This window comes from Rhinichthys klamathensis, unplaced genomic scaffold (assembly GCF_029890125.1).
Source record: "Rhinichthys klamathensis goyatoka isolate OS25496 unplaced genomic scaffold, OSU_Roscu_1.1 h1tg000685l_1, whole genome shotgun sequence".
Taxonomy (NCBI): domain Eukaryota; kingdom Metazoa; phylum Chordata; class Actinopteri; order Cypriniformes; family Leuciscidae; genus Rhinichthys; species Rhinichthys klamathensis.
In genome coordinates this window covers 517,501-540,000 of record NW_026607114.1, presented here as the reverse complement: position 1 = coordinate 540,000, position 22,500 = coordinate 517,501, and the positions used below count along the sequence as shown (strand labels likewise).

The following is a 22,500-nucleotide window of genomic DNA, read 5'->3' as shown; positions in this document are numbered from 1 at the left end:
TTGGTATGTTTTAGCTTACCTCAAGGGCATCCAAGATGGAGGTGTCTTTGTTTCCGCAGTATAGTTTCAATTTTGATATTTTTAGGTCAAACCGTTCTTGTCTGTCAGTCATATAATGCAGGTCTATGGTCACCACCTCAAAGAGCAGCACAGAGAATTAAACATGATTTTCCAAATTAAACATGATTTAATGACTCGTAAATATAAGTACACATTGATGGCCTAAGACACGAAACGAGCGGTTTGTGTGAGAAAACGAACAGTATTTATATCGTTTTTACCTCTTGTAAACACAGCCACGTCCAAGTGATCTGAGGGCGCCGGCGCTTCTGTCTTTTCCGGAAAGCGCCGGAAGTGATCTCTCGCGCGTGTACGTCACTCATTGTTTACACAGAACAGAGATTGTAGGTAAGACGGCTAATTAAAAGGGTACTAATTTGCGCTTATCCGGGATGTTTAAACCGTCGTAAAAGAAAACAATAAAAAAATAAAACAATTGTATGAGTGACGTACACGCGCGAGAGATCACTCGGAAAAGACAGAAGCGCCCGCGCCCTCAGATCACTTGGACGTGGCTGTGTTTACAAGAGGTAAAAACGATATAAATACTGTTCGTTTTCTCACACAAACCGCTCGTTTCGTGTCTTAGGCCATCAATGTGTACTTAAATTTACGAGTCATTAAATCATGTTTAATTTGGACTTCTCTGTGCTGCTCTTTGAGGTGGTGACCATAGACCTGCATTATATGACTGACAGACAAGAACGCTTTGACCTAAAAATATCAAAATTGAAAATACTGCGGAAACAAAGACACCTACATCTTGGATGCCCTTGAGGTAAGCTAAAACATACCAAAAATTTATTTCAAAGTGAACTATCCCTTTAAGTCTAATTTTAGGGCTTCGGGTCAGAACGAGCAGATTCTCTCCAGAATGACTCACACTCAGTTTGATATGAATATTGTTAAAAGCGCTGTATAAATGAAGGAGACTCGACTCACACTCGGCTCCGTGTTCTCCGCTCAACACGAGCTTGTACTGAAGCACTTTTACTCTCGGCTTCGTCTGCTTCCACGTCCACTGCACCGCCAGAGACGAGCGCGACACGTTCACCAGACGAAACCCCTCCACATCCAGCAGAGCTGAGCAAAACCAAAGCATATTCCTCAACATTTCTCAACAGCTAAATAGTGAAGCTTTAAAACTTGCAGCGTCTTTACCTCCGTGTTGTAGATCGGCAGAGATGGAGGTCTGAGGCGCACAGAGAGAGTCGTGCACGGGAAACACACTGATGTTGTAGATCTCGTCCTGTTTGAGGCCTTCCACAACATGAGATTAGATTTTATGTTATAAATAAGCTTTTCATATGTTTATGAGAATATCACAATATCATATCCAGGTCACGTTTTAACACAACGCTGCAAAACATGATGTTCTTCCTCAGTATTTTTCACTCGTTTTCCAGCACAAATATCTAAACATTGTTAATTCGAGAGACATTTACTGGAGAAGAAGCAAAATTACTGAAGATATTATGTCTGGAAAATAAATTAAAATGAAGTGATTTTGTGTTTAAAACAAGAACAAATATCTGCCAATGGGGTCAGAAAAATAAACTTTAATAAACTATTATAAATAAGCTTTTTTTCTGACCCCATTGGCAGATATTTGTTCTTGTTTCAAGCGTTCATTTTGATAAATTTATCAGTAAACGAGACTTAATATCTTCTGTTATTTTGCATCTCCAGTAAATGTATCTTGATTTAATAATGTTTAGATATTTGTGCTGAAAAACGTGATAGAAACACTGAGGAAGAATACATTTTTTTTGCAGTGAAATAATTTAAGGATTTGTTGCAATTCTCAAAGATTCTCATTACTGTAAAATTAATCCGCTTAAGAAGTAATGTACTTTAATACGGTCATTTTTACTTGATTACAGTGAAAAACATACAGTAATACAATCATTTATTCTTTAAATCAACATAAAGTAGAACAACTGCAATAAAGTAAAAATAATTAAAAGATTTTTTTTCACTTTATAATGAGAATTTTGAGTGACAAGTTTATTAGCCATTACAATGTTAAAAATCTTGGTAACTTTATATTCTATTTAACAATAGTTAATGCATGAACTAACAATGTGCAATATAGTCTTACAGTATTTATTAATGTTAGTTCATACAAATCTGATTCTTTAATGAACAAAAATACTAATGTATTAGTAAATGTTGAGAGTAACATTAACTTAGATTAATAAATGCTGTAGAAGTGTTGTTCATGTTAGTTCATGTTAACCAATACAACCATATTGGAAATATTAATGCTCTAAAATAACACATAATGCATTGGATATCAATGCTTGTTTATTTCGCTTGTTGGATTAAACGTGTGCCAGACACATTAATATTGTTAAATGTCTTAGTTTCACTATAATCCCAGACCCTCCGTTGACCTGTGAGACGGGTTGTGAACGTGGATCCGTCGACTCGCTGCCAGTGTTTGTGTTCGGGGTCCGTGACGGCGCTCCATTCGATGGCGAACTCGCTGACGTCTGCATCAGTGACGTCACGATCCCATCGGATCCGCAGCGACGAGCCGTCAGAATAAACCCAGAGAGCCTTCACTGACCGCACATCTGAGGAACACCATCCAGATCTCACACAACACATCACATTCACACATCTGTGTATCATCTTATTTATGTAGGCCCAATTCTTATTTGTTTTTAAAGGGATAGTTCAAATTAGCCCATGATTTACTCGCCCTCTAGTCATCCTAGGTGTATATGACATTCTTCTTTCACACGGATACAATCAGAGTTATATTAAAAAATGTCCTGGCTCTTAAAAAAAATAAAAGTTCATCTATCCATCATAAAAGTGCATCTATCCATGATAAAAGTGCATCTATCCATCATAAAAGTGCATCTATCCATGATAAAAGTGCATCCATCCATCATAAAAGTGCATCTATCCATCATAAAAGTGCATCTATCCATCATAAAAGTGCATTTATCCACAATAAAAGTGCATCTATCCATGATAAAAGTGCATCTATCCATCATAAAAGTGCATTTATCCATCATAAAAGTGCATTTATCCATCATAAAAGTGCATCTATCCATCATAAAAGTGCATCTATCCATGATAAAAGTGCATCTATCCATCATAAAAGTGCATCTATCCATCATAAATGTGCATCCATCCATCATAAAAGTGCATCCATCCATCATAAAAGTGCATCTATCCATCATAAAAGTGCATCTATCCCTCATAAAAGTACATCTATACATCATAAAAGTACATCTATACATCATAAAAGTGCATCTATCCATGATAAAAGTGCATCTATACGTCATAAAAGTGCATCTATACATCATAAAAGTGCATTTATCCATGCATCTATCCCTCATAAAAGTACATCTATCCATCATAAAAGTGCATCTATCCATCATAAAAGTACATCTATCCATCATAAAAGTGCATCTATCCATCATAAAAGTGCATTTATCCATCATAAAAGTGCATCTATCCCTCATAAAAGTACATCTATCCATCATAAAAGTGCATTTATCCATCATAAAAGTGCATCTATCCCTCATAAAAGTGCATCTATCCCTCATAAAAGTGCATCCATCCATCATAAAAGTGCATCTATCCATGATAAAAGTGCATCTATCCATCATAAAAGTGCATCTATCCATCATAAAAGTGCATCTATCCATCATAAAAGTGAATCTATCCCTCATAAAAGTACATCTATACATCATAAAAGTGCATCTATCCATCATAAAAGTGCATCTATCCCTCATAAAAGTGCATCTATCCATCATAAAAGTGCATCTGTCCATCATAAAAGTACATCTATACATCATAAAAGTGCATCTATCCATCATAAAAGTGCATCTATCCATCATAAAAGTGCATCTATCCATCATAAAAGTGCATCTGTCTGACTAAGAATAACAATTTTTTTTATTTTTGGGTGAACTATCCCTTTAATGCATTTTAAATCCAGTATTTTATCTCTTATGCATCTGTTAAAATCATTTTTATGTAAAGCACATTGTGTATGGAATGTGCTATTTGATTAAACTGGCCTTACCCACCAAGTACCGTATGCACTAGAGATCAATCACACTAACGAGAGACGACGGCTGCTCACCGTGAGAACGAGACGCGTCGACGAGGAGCCGGCGGTGCGGCGAGTGTCCGGCGCTGTTATAAGCCCATACGGTCACCTCGTACTCCTCTGCCCACACCAGAACTACTGCCTTCAGAAACAACACCATTCAGTCCTCTATCCATCTAACACAGCCTGACATTCATGAACACACGCTTATCACAATCATACCGAGACCTGACGATTCTTCATTTCTAGATGTTATCAAAATATAATTATAATAATACAAAATAATTTTAAAAATGTAAATGATAATTAACATAAAATATCAAAAAAAAAAAAACAACAACAAAAAAAATACATTTAAAAATCAAGTTAAAATATACATTAAAAAATAAAACACAAATTAATTACATAAATTTATAAAAATTTAAAAAAATATATACAATTAATTAATAAAATGTCAAATTAAAACATTTAAAAAATAATATATAATAATAAAAAATAATATATAAATTAAAAATAAATTGAAAATAAAAATGAAAATAAAATAATATATAAATCAAATAGAATGAAATAAAAAATTTTAAAAAATTATAATAACAAATAATAATAACAAATAATACAAATAAAAATAACTAAAAATTTAAATAAAATAATTAAAAAAATATTTAAAATGTAAAAATTCAAGTTAAAATAAACATTAAAATTAAAATGTAATTAATAAAAGTAAAAATGTAAAAAGTTAAAATAAATAAAATACAATAAAATAAACAGAATCTACCTTGAGCTCAGCGGTGTGGATGGTTTTCTTTAGAGAGGGCTGTTTGGTGGGCATGTAGGACACTTCATACCCTCGAATGAGTCCTCGAGCATCTGTGACGTCCAGAGCCTTCAGAAACACACACGACTGAAGACTGACGGCACGTGAGAGACGATACACAAACACACCTGAAGAATATTACCTTCCAGAGAAGCAGCAGCTGCCGAACCCCGGAGTTTACATCTGAAGCCACATGATAACTGAGCGAGAGAGGTGCAGACGGCACTGCAAACACAAGCCCAAGACCTCGTACGATTATGGAAAAGAACATGACAGCAGGAGAATGGTCATTATAGGTTTAGATTCAAACACATTAGGAAACTTCAGTCTGTGTGAATGTCGTTACATTAAAGGGATAGTTCACGCAAAAATGAAAATTAGCCCATGATTTACTCAGCCTGAAGTCATCCTAGGTGTATATGACATTCTTCTTTCAGACGAATACAATCAGAGTTATATTAAAAAATGTCCTGGCTCTTCTGAGCTTTATAATGGCATCGAATGGCAGTATAATTTTTAAGTCCATCAAAGTGCATCTATCCATCATAAAAGTGCATCTATCCATCATAAAAGTGCATCTGTCCATCATAAAATTTCATCTATCCATCATAAAAGTGCATCTGTCCATCATAAAAGTGCATCTGTCCATCATAAAAGTGCATCTGTCCATCATAAAAATGCATCTGTCCATCATAAAAGTGCATCTGTCCATGATAAAAGTGCATCTGTCCATGATAAAAGTGCATCTGTCCATGATAAAAGTGCATCTATCCATCATAAAAGTGCATCTGTCCATGATAAAAGTGCATCTATCCATCATAAAAGTGCATCTGTCCATGATAAAAGTGCATCTATCCATCATAAAAGTGCATCTATCCATCATAAGTGCATCTATCCATCATAAAAGTGCATCTATCCATCATAAAAGTGCATCTATCCATCATAAAAGTGCATCTGTCCATTATAAAAGTGCATCTGTGCATCATAAAAGTGCATCTGTCCATGATAAAAGTGCATCTATCCATCATAAAAGTGCATCTGTCCATCATAAAAGTGCATCTGTCCATCATAAAAGTGCATCTGTCCATCATAAAAGTGCATCTATCCATCATAAAAGTGCATCTGTGCATCATAAAAGTGCATCTGTCCATCATAAAAGTGCATCTGTCCATCATAAAAGTGCATCTGTCCATCATAAAAATGCATCTGTCCATCATAAAAGTGCATCTGTCCATGATAAAAGTGCATCTGTCCATGATAAAAGTGCATCTGTGCATCATAAAAGTGCATCTGTCCATCATAAAAGTGCATCTATCCATCATAAAAGTGCATCTATCCATCATAAAAGTGCATCTATCCATCATAAAAGTGCATCTGTCCATCATAAAAGTGCATCTGTCCATGATAAAAGTGCATCTGTCCATCATAAAAGTGCATCTATCCATCATAAAAGTGCATCTGTCCATCAAAAAAGTGCATCTATCCATCATAAAAGTGCATCTGTCCATCATAAAAGTGCATCTGTCCATCATAAAAGTGCATCTATCTATCATAAAAGTGCATCTATCCATCATAAAAGTGCATCTGTGCATCATAAAAGTGCATCTAGGATGGCTTGGGAGTAAATCATGGGCTAATTTTCATTTTTGGGTGAACTACCCCTTTAAAGCTAGTGTCAGTGAGTAAAAATGATCAGAAGCCTAAACAGATTCAGACACTGGATCTAACGAACAACAGTCAGGGCCAGTGCATCAGTTCTGTTCGGGTCACTCACGGCTCTCGGACGTCTTTACTCGTGTCTCGCTGCTCCAGTCGCTCCACCGGCTGCGATCATGAACGCAGGAGACGCTCAGAAGATACTCGCTGAAGGCCTGTAAACCCTCAATCACGAACAGAGACTCCTCTGAGGCGGGCAAATCTGCAGTCTGACGTGAAACAGAAGTTTTTACTTCAATGAGCATCTCTAAGCATCATCAATCAGATTCAGAGATCTAATGAAGTAAAATATAAAAATGATCAAATAAAAAATTGAGTAAAATAAGATAATATGAAAAATTAAATTAAACAAAATGAAATAAGAACCCACACAACAAAAACATATTTCCAAGCTATTTCTGTCATTTCTGACCTTTGTCCATGACTCTGTGTTGAGGCGTTTGTAGCGGATTCGGCATTTAGTTATTCTTCCTCCATTCCATGTGACGTTGACTGACGAGTCTGTGACATTAACAGACGTGATCACCGGCCGAGGAGCCTGAACTACAACATTCAGAAGAACATCCCAAGACAAAAACATCACATCTCAACCCATCACATCACATCTCAACCCATCACATCACATCTCAACCCATCACATCACATCACATCTCAACCCATCACATCACATCACAACCCATCACATCACATCTCAACCTATCAAATCACATCTCAACCCATCACATCACATCTCAACCCATCACATCACATCACATCTCAACCCATCACATCACATCACAACCCATCACATCACATCTCAACCCATCACATCACATCTCAACCCATCACATCACATCTCAACCCATCACATCACATCACAACCCATCACATCTCAACCCATCACATCACATCTCAACCCATCACATCTCAACCCATCACATCACATCTCAACCCATCACATCACATCACATCTCAACCCATCACATCACATCACAACCCATCACATCACATCTTAACCCATCACATCTCAACCCATCACATCACATATCAACCCATCACATCTCATCTCAACCCATCACATCTCAACCCATCACATCCCAACCCATCACATCCCAACCCATCACATCACATCTCAACCCACCACATCACATCTCAACCCATCACATCTCAACCCATCACATCTCATCTCAACCAATCACATCCCAACCCATCACATCCCAACCCATCACATCACATCTCAACCCACCACATCACATCTCAACCCATCACATCTCAACCCATCACATCTCATCTCAACCAATCACATCTCAACCCCTCACATCCCATCACATCCCAACCCATCACATCACATCTCAACCCATCACACCACATCCCAACCCATCACATCTCAACCCATCACATCTCAACTCATCACATCACAACCCATCACATCACAACCCATCACATCTCAACCCATCACATCTCAACCCATCACATCTCAACCCATCACATCTCAACCCATCACATCTCAACCCATCACATCTCAACCCATCACATCACAACCCATCACATCACAACCATCACATCTCAACCCATCACATCTCAACCCATCACATCTCAACCCATCACATCACATCTCAACCCATCACATCACATCACAACCCATCACAACCCATCACAACCCATCACATCTCAACCCATCACATCACATCTCAACCCATCACATCTCAACACATCACATCTCAACCCATCACATCTCAACCCATCACATCTCAACCCATCACATCACATCTCAACCCATCACATCACATCACAACTAGGGGTGGGGGAAAAAATCGATTCTTAGATGCATCGCGATGCGGACGTGGACGATTCTGAATCGATTCACAATTGTCAAAAATCGATTTTCAAAAAAAATAAAAAATTTTTAGATTTATATTTATAATAACGTAATATTGACGAAACGCGAAAGACGGAACTCTGAAGCGCGGAAGTGCAGTGGCCGGACCGTCTGTGGCGTGCACGTAACAGACGCGGACGCGATGGCTGAGCGCCAAATCCAAACACCCTCCTCGTTAAAAGCTGACGTGTGGAAATATTTTGGCTTCTGAAGTTGACGGGGGAAAGGAGCTGGACAAGAGCCACACTAGTTGTAAGCTTTGTAGAGTAAAACTAAAATATTTCGGAAACAAGACACATATGAGAAGCCATATGACACGTTTCCAGCCAGAGGAGGAAAAACACTCGGCTGTAACGTTACCGGTCGTTGTTATATTATTAATTTACTACAAATATGCTGCTGCTAGTTCAGACACACATGTATTTTCCTGTTGGTTCTTTGCAATGTTAATAAAATATATTGTACGTTAATTCTTTATGGGTCATTACTTTCTACTTTTAAAGCAAAGTATTTATAGTCACACACACACAAAAAAAAGATTCTGATAATCGATTTAGCATCGAATCGCAGCCCTCTGAATCGTAATCGAATCGAATTGTGAGGTGCCTAGAGATTCCCACCCCTAATCACAACCCATCACAACCCATCACATCTCAACCCATCACATCACATCTCAACCCATCACATCCCAACCCATCACATCACAACCCATCACATCACATCTCAACCCATCACATCTCAACCCATCACATCACATCTCAACCCATCACATCTCAACCCATCACATCACATCTCAACCCATCACATCTCAACCCATCACATCACATCTCAACCAATCACATCTCAACCCATCACATCTCAACCCATCACATCACATCTCAACCCATCACATCTCAACCCATCACATCACATCTCAACCCATCACATCTCAACCCATCACATCACATCTCAACCCATCACATCTCAACTCATCACATCACATCTCAACCCCTCACATCCCATCACATCCCAACCCATCACATCTCAACCCATCACATCTCAACCCATCACATCACATCTCAACCCATCACATCTCAACCCATCACATCACATCTCAACCCATCATCACCACCACACATTGATCTAATCTAATGTTTACTTTCACTCAAGTATTTTTTGGCTAGTTACTTAGCTATAAAGACATTAAAAGCAACTATAAAATACTGATTCAACTTTGTTTCATATTTGACAAATTTAGCTAAATTAACCGTTATTGAACTGAACTGAATCAACACTGAACTGAATTGATCTGAATAATGACTCTTGACTTCTTTAGAGCGGCTTTACAGCGGAAATGGAATTTGTCTCAAATTTGATGAAGTTTGGATCATTGATTCAGTTATTTTCCTGTTTATTACTGTAGCTGAAACAATCTCTGTTGTTTAAAGCGCTGTAGAAATAAAGCTGACTTTACTTCACGGTGACTTAAAGTTGTGAGACAGTATCTGTATTTTAACTTTCAATACAATGTCTACTTTCTACACCCCTGCTGTCATCTTATCTTACCGATTTCTTTAATGATCACTGGATAGACATCAGAGAACCACTCTTTCTGGCTGTCGATGCTCTTTGACTTGATGGTTAAATTGAAACGTGAAAAGAAATTTAAAATGGAAGGACAGTAGACGTCAGTTCTATAAAACAAAAACTATATTAGGATGTCAGTTCGTATCAAGATGGATTAGTTTATTTTCAGCTGGTCTAATGGAGGTTTCTATGGAAGCTTGTTTTGCCACAGGATTAAAAAAATAAAAAAACGGTAATTGCGACTTTTTATCTAGCAAGTCTGATTTACTGTATAAACTTGCAATTGTGAGTTATAGGAGATATCCAATAAACTCACAATTTTGAGAAAAAAAGACACAATTGCGAATTAGTTTCTCAAAATATGTGACTGTTTTGCAACATTGCGACTTTGTTTTTAAGAATTGCGACTTTGTTTGTCAGAATTTTGACTTTATAACTCCCAATTGTTAGTTTATATCTTGCAATTCTGACTATTTCTCAGAATTTTGACTTTATAACTCTCAATTGTGAGTTTATATCTTTGTTTCTCAGAATTGCAACTTTATTTTTAAGTATTCCAACTTTGAGAGGCTACTATACTTTATAACTCGCAACTGTAAGGTTATAACTTGTAATTCTGACTATTCATAAGGATTGCAACTGGATTTTGTTTTGCCGAATTGTGATTATAACTTCCAATTGTGAGTTATTTTGCAATTCTCTCAGAATTGCAACTGTGACTTTATTTTTCAGAATTGCGACATATCTCGCAATTCCGAGTTTATATGTCAGTTTTCAATTGCGAGAAAACTTTCAAAATTATGAGATAAAAATGTGCAATTCCCTTTTCTATTTTTTATTCCATGGTGGAATCAAGCTTTAATAGGTTTCTGATGCATCTGACACTAAAGCACCGTACTGATGAAATGAAACTGTTACCTTCTGAGAATGAAGGTTTCCGTTCGGACGTCGTTCATCTGAATCCACCTGCAGGTGATCGACTCCTCATGGGACAGAAAGTGGCATGACGTGTTCACAAATATCTCTAGAGAACAAAGATGGACATTAAAACTGAACCAGCTGCAGATCTGAGGATAAACCCGTGTCAGGCTCATTAAAGCACTCGCACCAGGAGTTGCAGTGAGAACATCTGATTCTGCGGGACAGTCAGCGCTGGACATCACACACACATTCTTCCCACAATCCTTCAGGTCTTTCCCAGTCACCGTGAGCTCTGGAAAACAGTCTCATTCACTCACACACTTCATGTGCTAGAATGTTTTTAATGCACATGCGTGTCAACAACGGAAGTTTACCTTGAATGCTGAAAACAGGCTTTCTCTTCAAAGCACCTGTAAATCATAATTGATGGACTTTACAAAGTAATTGAACAAACCGAATCAACACTGCACTGATTTAAGCTAATTAATGACACCATTGTCTATTTTCTAGATGCTATACAGCAAGTTTGCACACAGCAAAAAATGATTTTCTTACTTTAAATATCTAAACATTCACTAAACGAAGTGGGGTCAGAAAAATACATTTTAATTCAAAGGGAAAACCAGATTATTTTTCTGACCCCATTGTTAGATATTAAGCATACAGTCACTTAGTTTTGATTAATTTTTCTTTTAATCTTCAAGTAAATGTCTTGATTTAAAAATCTATTTGCAGTGCAAAATTGATTCTGTTATTCTGCTTTGAAACAATCAGTACTGTAATTTTACAGTGTCCTTGTTACAGGTTACATGTACTTACTATAATAACAGTAAATTATGCATAATTAGCCTACATGCAATTTACCCTAAAACAAAACCTAATCCTACCCTAACCATAATTGTGCTGTTCATGATTATTAATCAGTACTTAAATATAATTACACTGTAACAATGACACCTTAAAATAAAGTGTAACCTTAAGCGCTGTAGAAATATAACTTAACTAAACCAAACACAATCAGAGATAGACACATGTAGAAGGTTACTTACAACAGAAGCAGAACACACAGATCAACACACACAGAGATCTTCTGCCGGGCATTTTCTCATCTGCAAAGAACAAATGTGAAGTGGTTGTATAAGAAAAGCGTGAAAAATAACCTCAACAGCCAAAAGAAAACTAAGAGTTAAACTGATATAAATCAGACGCACTTGGTTTGATGGACTGAATGCTCGCATGCTGTTGGAAACGCTGGGCTTCTGTGTTTCTGTCTCAGTTTCTCACAGGTTTAGAGGAACACTGATAACATCGATGTGAAACTGCAGAAAAACACTTCCTTTGACTCTTTCCTTCCATTTCACTTGTGGTTGAATTCAGTCGAACTGAACGAATCGACAGGAGATTTCATCTATTATCGGCCATCTATCTGAGAAAAGTTCGGGAAAAACTGCCACTTTTAAACAGTAATTTAAAATAATATGATTTTCTGGTGCCGCTTTACAATAATAAATCTCATTTGTTAACGTTTAATAGCCTATAGAAAAATAACAATGGCCTTTAATGCTAATGCTAATTAATCAAAATAGTAGGCTAATGCTCATTAACTAACGTAAACTGATGCAACCTTTGATCAGGTAAATGTTTCAGGTTAACATTATAACTATGATTAATAAATGCTGTAGAAGTGTTGTTCGTTATTAGTTCGTGTTAACTTCACTAATTTTAACACATGAAATTGTATAAAGTGTTACTGTTCGACTTAAGAATGTTGTTTAAAAGACCATAGTTTAATCGAGCGAACAAAGCAAAAGAATCAAATGCTGGAAAGAGTCAATATTTCCCCATTTTAAAGGTTAATTCCGAACTACAGATGACAAGATATGAACGTGCGTCACAAGAGTTACAACATTTTTAAAGTAAAGTCTTTTATACAGTGCTTTTTAGTGTTTCAAAGCAGCTTTACAGAGATAAGATAACAGTACAATAATGCAACAAAGTTTGTCTAGAAGAAAATAGTGTCAATCCAGCTCAAGTTCAGTGATGGTTCATTTTTGTTTTAAAAAAGTTATTAATTTAGTTCATAGGTATATATATATATATATAGCCGCTCTGGAGTAAACCGTGATGTCATCGTCCAGCTCAGTTCAGTTCTTGTATAATAGTGTCAATGCAGGAGATCAATAATATTGTTGAATATTAAATTTAATGTCCCGAACTGCAAGGCAAGCCAAAGGCGACAGTGAAGGAACCGAAACTCCATGACAGAATGGAGGAAAACTCTTGTGAGAAACCAGACTCGCTCAGTTCTCCTCTGGCCAATGAACCAACAGTGTATGATTATGATTATGGCAGCATTATAGGTCAGAAGTCAGATTGGTTTGGAACTATCAGAATATTAGAGCAATATAAAGAGCAGAATAAACATGCTTTAAAGCTGCTGGAAGGAAGACAGAATCTGTACCAGAAATAAAGCAAATGAATCTCATGATCACCATCAGTGCAAAAAGTGTTCAGTCGCAATCAACACAAACATCATCACACTTTCCTGGAACAGATGAAAATCATGAGTTTCACGGCAACAAGATACCAATCAATCAATAAATCAACCAACCAACCAACCAATCAATTAATAACCAATCGATCAGAATATTGGCCATGGAGTTCAAAAGAATCATGATGATGAAATCAAGCTGATGTTCACAGATTATTCATTCGGTTGGTCGGTCATGTGCTCGGCTGATTGTGACTAATAAAGTGCCTGAATCTCATTACTTGTTATTTGAACCATCACTATGTGTGAAACTGGTTAATATACTTGAGTCCGGTGCAAGTTGAAATCACATTCTTAAATTAAATACATCACACAATAATATCATGACTTACCCATTTGGATGCATCAAAAATCAATGGAGAAATGAGTTTCTTCTCTCAATCAGGTGAAAATGAGTCTGATCACATGATTTGAGGAATCGTTGGGTGCGTTTCCCAAAAGCATCGTTGGAAAACTAGGATCGCAATTTCCACTGAACTCTATTGGGAACGACGGGACTTGCAACCATAGTTGGCTTTGGGAAACACACTCCAGAATCAGATCTGGAAACCAAACACTGCAGATCGACACGCGCACACACACACACACACACTTTAATACTTGCAGGTCTACTCTGGACTTCAAAACATGATGTTCTTCTTCAGTGTTTCTGTCTTGTTTTCCGGCACAAATATGAAAACATTCTTATTGTCATTTTGCTTCTTCTTCAGTAAATGTATCTTGATTTAAGAATGTTTATATATTTGTGCTGGAAAACGAGGCAGAAACACTGACAGAACATCAGTGTAATCCGTGCTAGTTAAACACTAATGGCTCGTTTCCACTGAGTGGTATGGTACGGTACAGTTCGGTTTGGTACGCAATTATTTGCGTTTCCACTGTCAAAAGTTATGAATGGTACCAAAAAGCCGAACCGTACCGTACCACTTTTTGGGTACCCTTCCGTTGGGGTACCACAGTGGTACGGTACCATAGACAGTACGGTACTAAAAGGTGGAGCTAGACTCACTGAAGAACGGTGATTGGTTGACAGAGTATCGTCACTTGCGCGTGCTACAAGAAGCATACAGTTGAAATACAATACTACTGTTATTGTGTCACGAAATGTAGTTTTAAGAGTTTTTCAGGCGAGAAAGTAGTTTTTTTAAAGCTCAAATCTGTGGTTTATTTATAGATTTATGATAATTTGAAGATCCATTCCAAGCAATCACCGGACGCTCGGCGCTCGTGCACCCCGCCTGGAGCAGCCTTTCCCCGGCTAGTCATTCTGATGTTTGCCGCTGACTCTGACGTCTCTGTAGTGGTTAAACATGAGATGTAATTCGTCTTGTACAGACCTAACAGGCGATCTTTGGTCTCGTAAATCTATAATTCGTTCCCTGGCCAATAGTTTTGGCAGAAGGAGAAGTTTAATATAGGCCTATTTGAGCGCTGAATTTGTATAGCCTATTTGACTGAATTGTTTGCTTTATGTTATTAAAGCTTTACTGTATATCTTATAAATTCAATATAAATTCAACAAAAATAGACAGTTTTGTCCTTTTTTTTTTTTATTACAAGATCATCTGTAATGTTGTTTATTGCAACATTTGTACCAATGCAATACATTGCCTGGAATATGTTTAATATTTTTAAATTTAAACGAAAAGAGGCAGGGTTGTGTTTTATATTTAGTTTTGTTATAAATATAACGTTACATACATGCAGTGAATATAATCAATAGGCTGCGTTGCCTGAACCACATTTGTGTGAATAATGTTTACAATGTGTTTAAATTAAATCAAAAAGAAGCAGAGTGGTGTTTTATAACATATTTCGTTTTATTGTTGCCTAAAATGTACATAACCGGAGTAGCAGAGCGAGCTGAGTGGCGCATTTAAGAACGCGCTGTTCCATCAGCAGAATTACTGGACTCGCGTCCTCGGGATCATTCTCCTGAGTCGGACTTTGCGTGGCTACTTGGTATTGAGAAACGCCTAATGCCAGCGCTTGTTTCTTGTGACAAACATGCCGAGAAGCAAGATCAAGATCTGCTGTCTGTCATCCATTGTTGTTTACTATGTCGCTTTCTTCGCGCGAAAATGACGTCGATCGCTTCTTTCCGGCAAATTCAATTCAATTCAATTCAAATTTATTTGTATAGCGCTTTTCACAATACATATTGTTTCAAAGCAGCTTTACAGAAAGTGCATTTCAGAAATGTACATAGAATAATATAGTTAGTTAATCATCATGTATTAATTTAGGGCATAACATATCGCCGGCGTTGAGTCGTCTCTTCATAGGCGTCGAGTCGTCTCATCGCAGGTGTTGGAGCGTCTGAAGTCTCCGTGAGAGGCTGGATACAAACTGGAGCTGACGAACGCTATTTACCTCGGGACTAGCGTCCCGAGATAACAGCAGAAAAGCAGATGGGAAATAATTAGCGTAGCTGCTGTTCATAATATTAATGCAGTCGATCTGATTCAACAGTGGTATAAAAGGTAAGCATTATGTGAATGCTTGGCTGAAGAGATGCGTCTTTAATCTAGTTTTGAACTGGGAGAGCGAGTCTGAGCCACGAACAGTATCAGGAAGGCTATTCCAGAGTTTAGGAGCTAAATGTGAGAACGCCCTCCCTCCTTTAGTGGACTTAGATATCCTAGGAATGACCAGAAGCCTCGAATTTCGGGATCTTAAAGAACGCGATGGATTGTAGGGCGATAGAAGGTCCATTAAATACACAGGAGCTAAACCATTTAGGGCTTTATAGGTCAGTAGTAGTACTTTGTAATTGATACGGAACTTGATAGGTAACCAGTGCAGAGATGATAGAATCGGTGTTATATGATCATATTTTCTTGACCTAGTAAGAACTCTAGCGGCTGCATTTTGGACTAACTGTAGCTTGTTTATTGAAGATGCAGGACAACCAGCTAATAAAGCATTACAATAATCTAGTCTCGAGGTCATGAATGCATGAACTAACTTTTCTGCATCAGAAACAGATAGCATGTTACGTAATTTAGCAATGTTTCTAAGGTGGAAAAAGGCTGTTCTTGTAACATACGAAATATGATTTTCGAAAGACAAGTTGCGGTCTAGTATAACACCCAGGTCTTTTACTGTAGTCGATAAGGTAACAGGACATCCTTCTATATTAAAGTTGTATTGTAAGAGATTTTGTGGGTAGTTTTTTGGACCAATAAGTAATACCTCAGTTTTATCTGGATTTAGTAGCAGGAAATTACACGTCATCCAGCATTTTATATCTTTAAGACATTCTGTCAATTTAGATAAGTTAGTGTATTCATCTGGTCGTGATGAAATATATAATTGAGTGTCATCAGCATAGCAGTGGAAATTAATTCCATGTTTTCTTATAATATTACCAAGTGGCAGCATATATATTGAGAATAGCAGAGGGCCTAACACCGATCCTTGCGGCACTCCATAGTCTACTGACGTTATCTTCGATTTTTCCCCATTTAAACAGACAAAATGGTAACGGTCCGAACACCACGGACCGGCAAACACCACGCCTATCAAGTAAGGGTACTGTTGGCAGTGGAAACGCTAGCCGGATCATGCTGTACCGACCCGTACTGTACTGTACCGTACCGTACCGTACGCCTCAGTGGAAACGAGCCATTAGGTTTTAAATGAAGGTGATAAACCGACTCTCCATCCACGACAGACACAGACGTGAAACACACAGCACATTTTAATACGGGTGTAAAATACATATCATATAAAAACAAACAATTCATTTATGGCCAATTATAAATATGATACATTTTCACTCTGTTTCACATTTACAGTATGTCATTAAAACCTCATAACTTAATTAATTCTCCGAGTTTATGCACCGTCAGTGTGATTTTCCCTGAGAGCTGGAACTCCTGCTTCAGGAAGTCCCCGATATACTCGCAGAAGAAGACGTCGCAGTAAAGCCAGATCTGCGCCAGCGCTCGCTGGAAGTTTGCGTTGCAGGAGGGCATTCGGGAACGCCGGACGGCCCGGATCAGATCCCGCCACAGAACCTCCAGGCCGCGAGAGCCACAGTTACGCTCACACACAACCCACTTCACCCGCTGACGCAGATCCAGCCCGTGATCCTCGATGATCTGCCGGAAGGGACGGGAGAAGGAGCGCGGGATCCGGAGCGGAGCGGATCTGTGTGAGATCACACACCACGAGCGCTCGAACCTCTGAGGATCCGGGACCGGTTTACTCTGGGATCTGGAGTCTGAAGCTTCCCGTGGGATCTGGTGTGGGATCTCGTTTGGGATCTGGTGTGGGATCTGGAGTGGGATCTCGTTTGGGATCTGGTGTGGGATCTGGAGTGGGATCTCGTTTGGGATCTGGAGTGGGATCTTGTTTGGGATCTGGAGTGGGATCTCGTTTAGGATCTGGTGTGGGATCTCGTTTGGGATCTGGTGTGGGATCTGGAGTGGGATCTTGTTTGGGATCTCGTTTGGGATCTCGTTTGGGATCTGGTGTGCGATCTTGTTTGGGATCTGGTGTGGGATCTCATTTGGGATCTGGTGTGTGATCTCGTTTGGGATCTGGTGTGGGATCTCAAGTGAGATCTGGTGTGGGATCTCGTTTGGGATCTGGTGTGTGATCTCGTTTGGGATCTGGTGTGTGATCTCGTTTGGGATCTGGTGTGGGATCTGGAGTGGGATCTTGTTTGGGATCTGGTGTGGGATCTCGTTTGGGATCTGGTGTGGGATCTCGTTTGGGATCTGGAGTGGGATCTCGTTTGGGATCTGGTGTGGGATCTCAAGTGAGATCTGGTGTGGGATCTCAAGTGAGATCTGGTGTGGGATCTCGTTTGGGATCTGGTGTGGGATCTCGTTTGGGATCTGGAGTGGGATCTGGAGAGGGATCTCGGAGGAGGAGATCAGTGGTGGAGGTTTCCGTGGTCTGATGGGTTTTCGGGAGTCTGACGCTGACGGGAACCAGGGTTTGAATTCAGGCAGGATTGTGTTGGGAAAGTCCTGCAGGACTCTGTGTGTGAGGAGCACGACGTCTCTGAGCTCCAGCAGCGGACGGAAATACACACTCACATCCTGGCAACACACAACTCGTCTTTATGTACACTTTACATGTGTGTGAAAGAGTCTCTTCTGCTCACCAAGGCTGTGCTTATTTGATCAAAAATACTGTAAAAACAGTGAAATATTATTATAATGTAAATCAGCTGTTTTCTATGTGAATATATAGTAAAGTATTATTTATTCCTGTGATCAAAGCTGAATTTTCAGCATCATTACGCCAGTCTTCAGTGTCACATGATCCTTCAGAAATCATCAATTCAGATTATTATCAATGTTGAAATGAGTTCATATTTTTTTGTGGAAACTAATACATTTTATTTTTCAGGATTCTTTGATGATTAGAAAGTTCATAAGAACAGCATTTGAAATAGAATCTTTTGTAATAATTTGATCAGTTGAATGCGTCCTTGATGAATAAAATATTTTTAAAAAGGAAACTTACCCCAAACTTCCACAAAAATATGAACTGTTCTTAAAATTGATAATAATGTTTCTTGATCATGTAATCATCATAGTAGAGTGATTTCTGAATAATCATGTGACACTGAAGACTGGAGTAATGATGCAGAAAATTCAGCTTTGATCACAGGAATAAATTACACTTTACTATGTATTCAAATAGAAAACAGTATTTTACTATTTTTACTGTATTTTTTATCAAATAAACAGCCTTGGTGAGCAGAAGAGACTCTTCCAGAATATTTAAAACAAACAAAAATCGTAATATTTGACTGGTAGTAAATATACAGACCTACACAAAAACGCATGTAGTTACACAAAACACATGATATAAAAATAGGTATAAACATAATATTGTATAAACAGATAAAATTATGCAAGGTAAGGTAATAAATAGTGTCTGACACTGAACTAGTTCACCTTCAGGTTTGTGAAAACGATCAATCACATTAACAATCTCTTCCTCACCTTCATTTCCTGTGACATATTTCATGATCTTTAAGAACATGTTATCGAGTTTTGTGATCGCGTGCAAAGTAAACATGCAGCATGCTAACTGTAGCTAGCGCTCTCTGAGCCGACAGGCGGCGCTGTGAGTGACGCCATACCGGAAACACTGATGACGAGCGGAGAACACGCCCACTCTGTGCCGGATGTGTCGTGTACACACAGAAACACTCATCAGCGTTCCACTTCCAATCGTTTGGAATCAAACGTGTACTTTACAAACAGGGAATAAACTGAGGAGGATCTGGAGACATGGCGCATCTAACGACGAACCCGGCGGATAAAGAGCGGTCAGTGTCAACTGTGCTTAAACTCCGAACTTCATATTATTACATCTGTTAAACAATTTACCTGTGCAACTCAGTGGAGTAGTGTGTGTGTGTGAGAGAGAGAGAGAGAGAGAGAGAGAGAGAGAGAGACAGAGAGAGAGAGAGAGAGAGAGAGAGAGAGAGATACTGTGTGTGTGTGTGTGTGTGAGAGAGAGAGAGAGAGAGAGAGAGAGAGAGAGAGACTGTGTTTGTGTGTGAGAGAGAGAGTGTGTGTGTATGTGAGAGTGAGAGAGACAGAGTGTGTGTGTATGTGAGTGTGTGAGTGAGTGACAGAGAGTGTGTATGTGAGTGAGAGAGACAGAGTGTGTGTGTATGTGAGTGAGTGACAGAGAGTGAGTGTGTGACAGAGAGTGAGTGTGTGAGTGAGTGACAGAGAGTGTGTATGTGAGTGAGAGAGACAGAGTGTGTGTGTATGTGAGTGAGTGACAGAGAGTGAGTGTGTGACAGAGAGTGAGTGTGTGAGTGAGTGACAGAGAGTGTGTATGTGAGTGTGTGAGTGAGAGAGACAGAGTATGTGAGTGTGGGAGTGAATTTATGTATATGTTATGTGTGTGTGTATATATATATATTATATACACACACACACACAATGAGAGTGAGTAGTAGTCTAGCATATTTACATGTTGATCTTTAATCAGTGTTTATCCTCCAGGTTTATGTGTATTTATCCATCGTACATCAACAGTAAAAAGACATTAGCAGAAGGCAGAAGAATCGCTGCAGAGAAGGTGAGTGTGTGTGTGTGTGTGTGTGTGTGTGTGTGTGTGTGTGTGTGTGTGTGTGTGTGTGTGTGTGTGTGTGTGTGTGTGTGTGTGTGTGTGTGTGTGAGAGAGTGACTGACAGCGTCGCTCATGATGCCAGTCTTGATGTACATGTGTGTGTGTGTGTGTGTTCCTCAGGCTGTGGAGAACCCGTCCTGCACTGAGATCCGGGATGTTCTGGTCGCCGCTGGACTCAATGTTCTGGTGGAGGTTCGTCTGTCACTCAAACGAGCAGATTCTCCTGTAATGAGTCATGACATCATCAGTGTTGATTCTCCTGTAATGAGTCATGACATCATCAGTGTTGATTCTCCTGTAATGAGTCATGACATCATCAGTGTTGATTCTCCTGTAATGAGTCATCATGACATCATCAGTGTTGATTCTCCTGTAATGAGTCATGACATCATCAGTGTTGATTCTCCTGTAATGAGTCATGACATCATCAGTGTTGATTCTCCTGTAATGAGTCATGACATCATCAGTGTTGATTCTCCTGTAATGAGTCATGACATCATCAGTGTTGATTCTCCTGTAATGAGTCATGACATCATCAGTGTTGATTCTCCTGTAATGAGTCATGACATCATCAGTGTTGATTCTCCTGTAATGAGTCATGACATCATCAGTGTTGATTCTCCTGTAATGAGTCATGACATCTTCAGTGTTGATTCTCCTGTAATGAGTCATCATGACATCATCAGTGTTGATTCTCCTGTAATGAGTCATGACATCATCAGTGTTGATTCTCCTGTAATGAGTCATGACATCATCAGTGTTGATTCTCCTGTAATGAGTCATGACATCATCAGTGTTGATTCTCCTGTAATGAGTCATGACATCATCAGTGTTGATTCTCCTGTAATGAGTCATGACATCATCAGTGTTGATTCTCCTGTAATGAGTCATGACATCATCAGTGTTGATTCTCCTGTAATGAGTCATGACATCATCAGTGTTGATTCTCCTGTAATGAGTCATGACATCATCAGTGTTGATTCTCCTGTAATGAGTCATGACATCATCAGTGTTGATTCTCCTGTAATGAGTCATGACATCATCAGTGTTGACGCTCCTGTAATGAGTCATGACATCATCAGTGTTGACGCTCCTGTAATGAGTCATGACATCATCAGTGTTGATTCTCCTGTAATGAGTCATGACATCATCAGTGTTGACGCTCCTGTAATGAGTCATGACATCATCAGTGTTGACGCTCCTGTAATGAGTCATGACATCATCAGTGTTGATTCTCCTGTAATGAGTCATGACATCATCAGTGTTGATTCTCCTGTAATGAGTCATGACATCATCAGTGTTGATTCTCCTGTAATGAGTCATGACATCATCAGTGTTGATTCTCCTGTAATGAGTCATGACATCATCAGTGTTGATTCTCCTGTAATGAGTCATGACATCATCAGTGTTGATTCTCCTGTAATGAGTCATGACATCATCAGTGTTGATTCTCCTGTAATGAGTCATGACATCATCAGTGTTGATTCTCCTGTAATGAGTCATGACATCATCAGTGTTGATTCTCCTGTAATGAGTCATGACATCATCAGTGTTGATTCTCCTGTAATGAGTCATGACATCATCAGTGTTGATTCTCCTGTAATGAGTCATGACATCATCAGTGTTGATTCTCCTGTAATGAGTCATGACATCATCAGTGTTGATTCTCCTGTAATGAGTCATCATGACATCATCAGTGTTGATTCTCCTGTAATGAGTCATGACATCATCAGTGTTGATTCTCCTGTAATGAGTCATGACATCATCAGTGTTGATTCTCCTGTAATGAGTCATGACATCATCAGTGTTGATTCTCCTGTAAT

General features: G+C 38.7%; 3 protein-coding genes across 3 annotated transcripts in view; 1 reads left to right on the top strand and 2 right to left on the bottom strand.

Annotated features, from left to right (window-relative positions):
• The window catches only part of LOC130076712 (interleukin-31 receptor subunit alpha), a 19,991-nt gene extending 7,583 nt beyond the window's left edge, over nucleotides 1-12,408 (bottom strand). Inside the window, exons 1-14 of the mRNA XM_056241907.1 lie at nucleotides 12,222-12,408; nucleotides 12,060-12,119; nucleotides 11,385-11,420; nucleotides 11,198-11,302; nucleotides 11,008-11,113; nucleotides 10,069-10,196; nucleotides 7,078-7,208; nucleotides 6,724-6,874; nucleotides 5,092-5,174; nucleotides 4,911-5,018; nucleotides 4,169-4,277; nucleotides 2,457-2,639; nucleotides 1,222-1,320; nucleotides 1,003-1,143 (exon numbers count right to left, since the gene is read on the bottom strand). Of these exons, the coding sequence (XP_056097882.1) occupies nucleotides 1,003-1,143; nucleotides 1,222-1,320; nucleotides 2,457-2,639; nucleotides 4,169-4,277; nucleotides 4,911-5,018; nucleotides 5,092-5,174; nucleotides 6,724-6,874; nucleotides 7,078-7,208; nucleotides 10,069-10,196; nucleotides 11,008-11,113; nucleotides 11,198-11,302; nucleotides 11,385-11,420; nucleotides 12,060-12,111 (1,432 nt within the window). The 5' untranslated portion in view covers nucleotides 12,112-12,119; nucleotides 12,222-12,408. The remainder of the gene's footprint in view (nucleotides 1-1,002; nucleotides 1,144-1,221; nucleotides 1,321-2,456; nucleotides 2,640-4,168; nucleotides 4,278-4,910; nucleotides 5,019-5,091; nucleotides 5,175-6,723; nucleotides 6,875-7,077; nucleotides 7,209-10,068; nucleotides 10,197-11,007; nucleotides 11,114-11,197; nucleotides 11,303-11,384; nucleotides 11,421-12,059; nucleotides 12,120-12,221) is intronic.
• Nucleotides 12,409-17,246: 4,838 nt separating this feature from the next.
• zgc:101664 (uncharacterized protein LOC450064 homolog) lies at nucleotides 17,247-19,636 on the bottom strand. The gene is made up of 2 exons (XM_056241918.1): nucleotides 19,531-19,636; nucleotides 17,247-18,615 (listed from the first exon to the last, which is right to left on the bottom strand). The coding sequence occupies exons 1-2, from the start codon at nucleotides 19,546-19,548 to the stop codon at nucleotides 17,377-17,379; spliced, it is 1,257 nt and encodes a 418-aa protein (XP_056097893.1). The 5' UTR covers nucleotides 19,549-19,636; the 3' UTR covers nucleotides 17,247-17,376.
• Nucleotides 19,637-19,702: 66 nt separating this feature from the next.
• srp19 (signal recognition particle 19) overlaps nucleotides 19,703-22,500 on the top strand; it is a 5,763-nt gene continuing 2,965 nt past the window's right edge. The window contains exons 1-3 of the mRNA XM_056241919.1: nucleotides 19,703-19,859; nucleotides 20,551-20,626; nucleotides 20,798-20,869. Of these exons, the coding sequence (XP_056097894.1) occupies nucleotides 19,822-19,859; nucleotides 20,551-20,626; nucleotides 20,798-20,869 (186 nt within the window). The 5' untranslated portion in view covers nucleotides 19,703-19,821. The remainder of the gene's footprint in view (nucleotides 19,860-20,550; nucleotides 20,627-20,797; nucleotides 20,870-22,500) is intronic.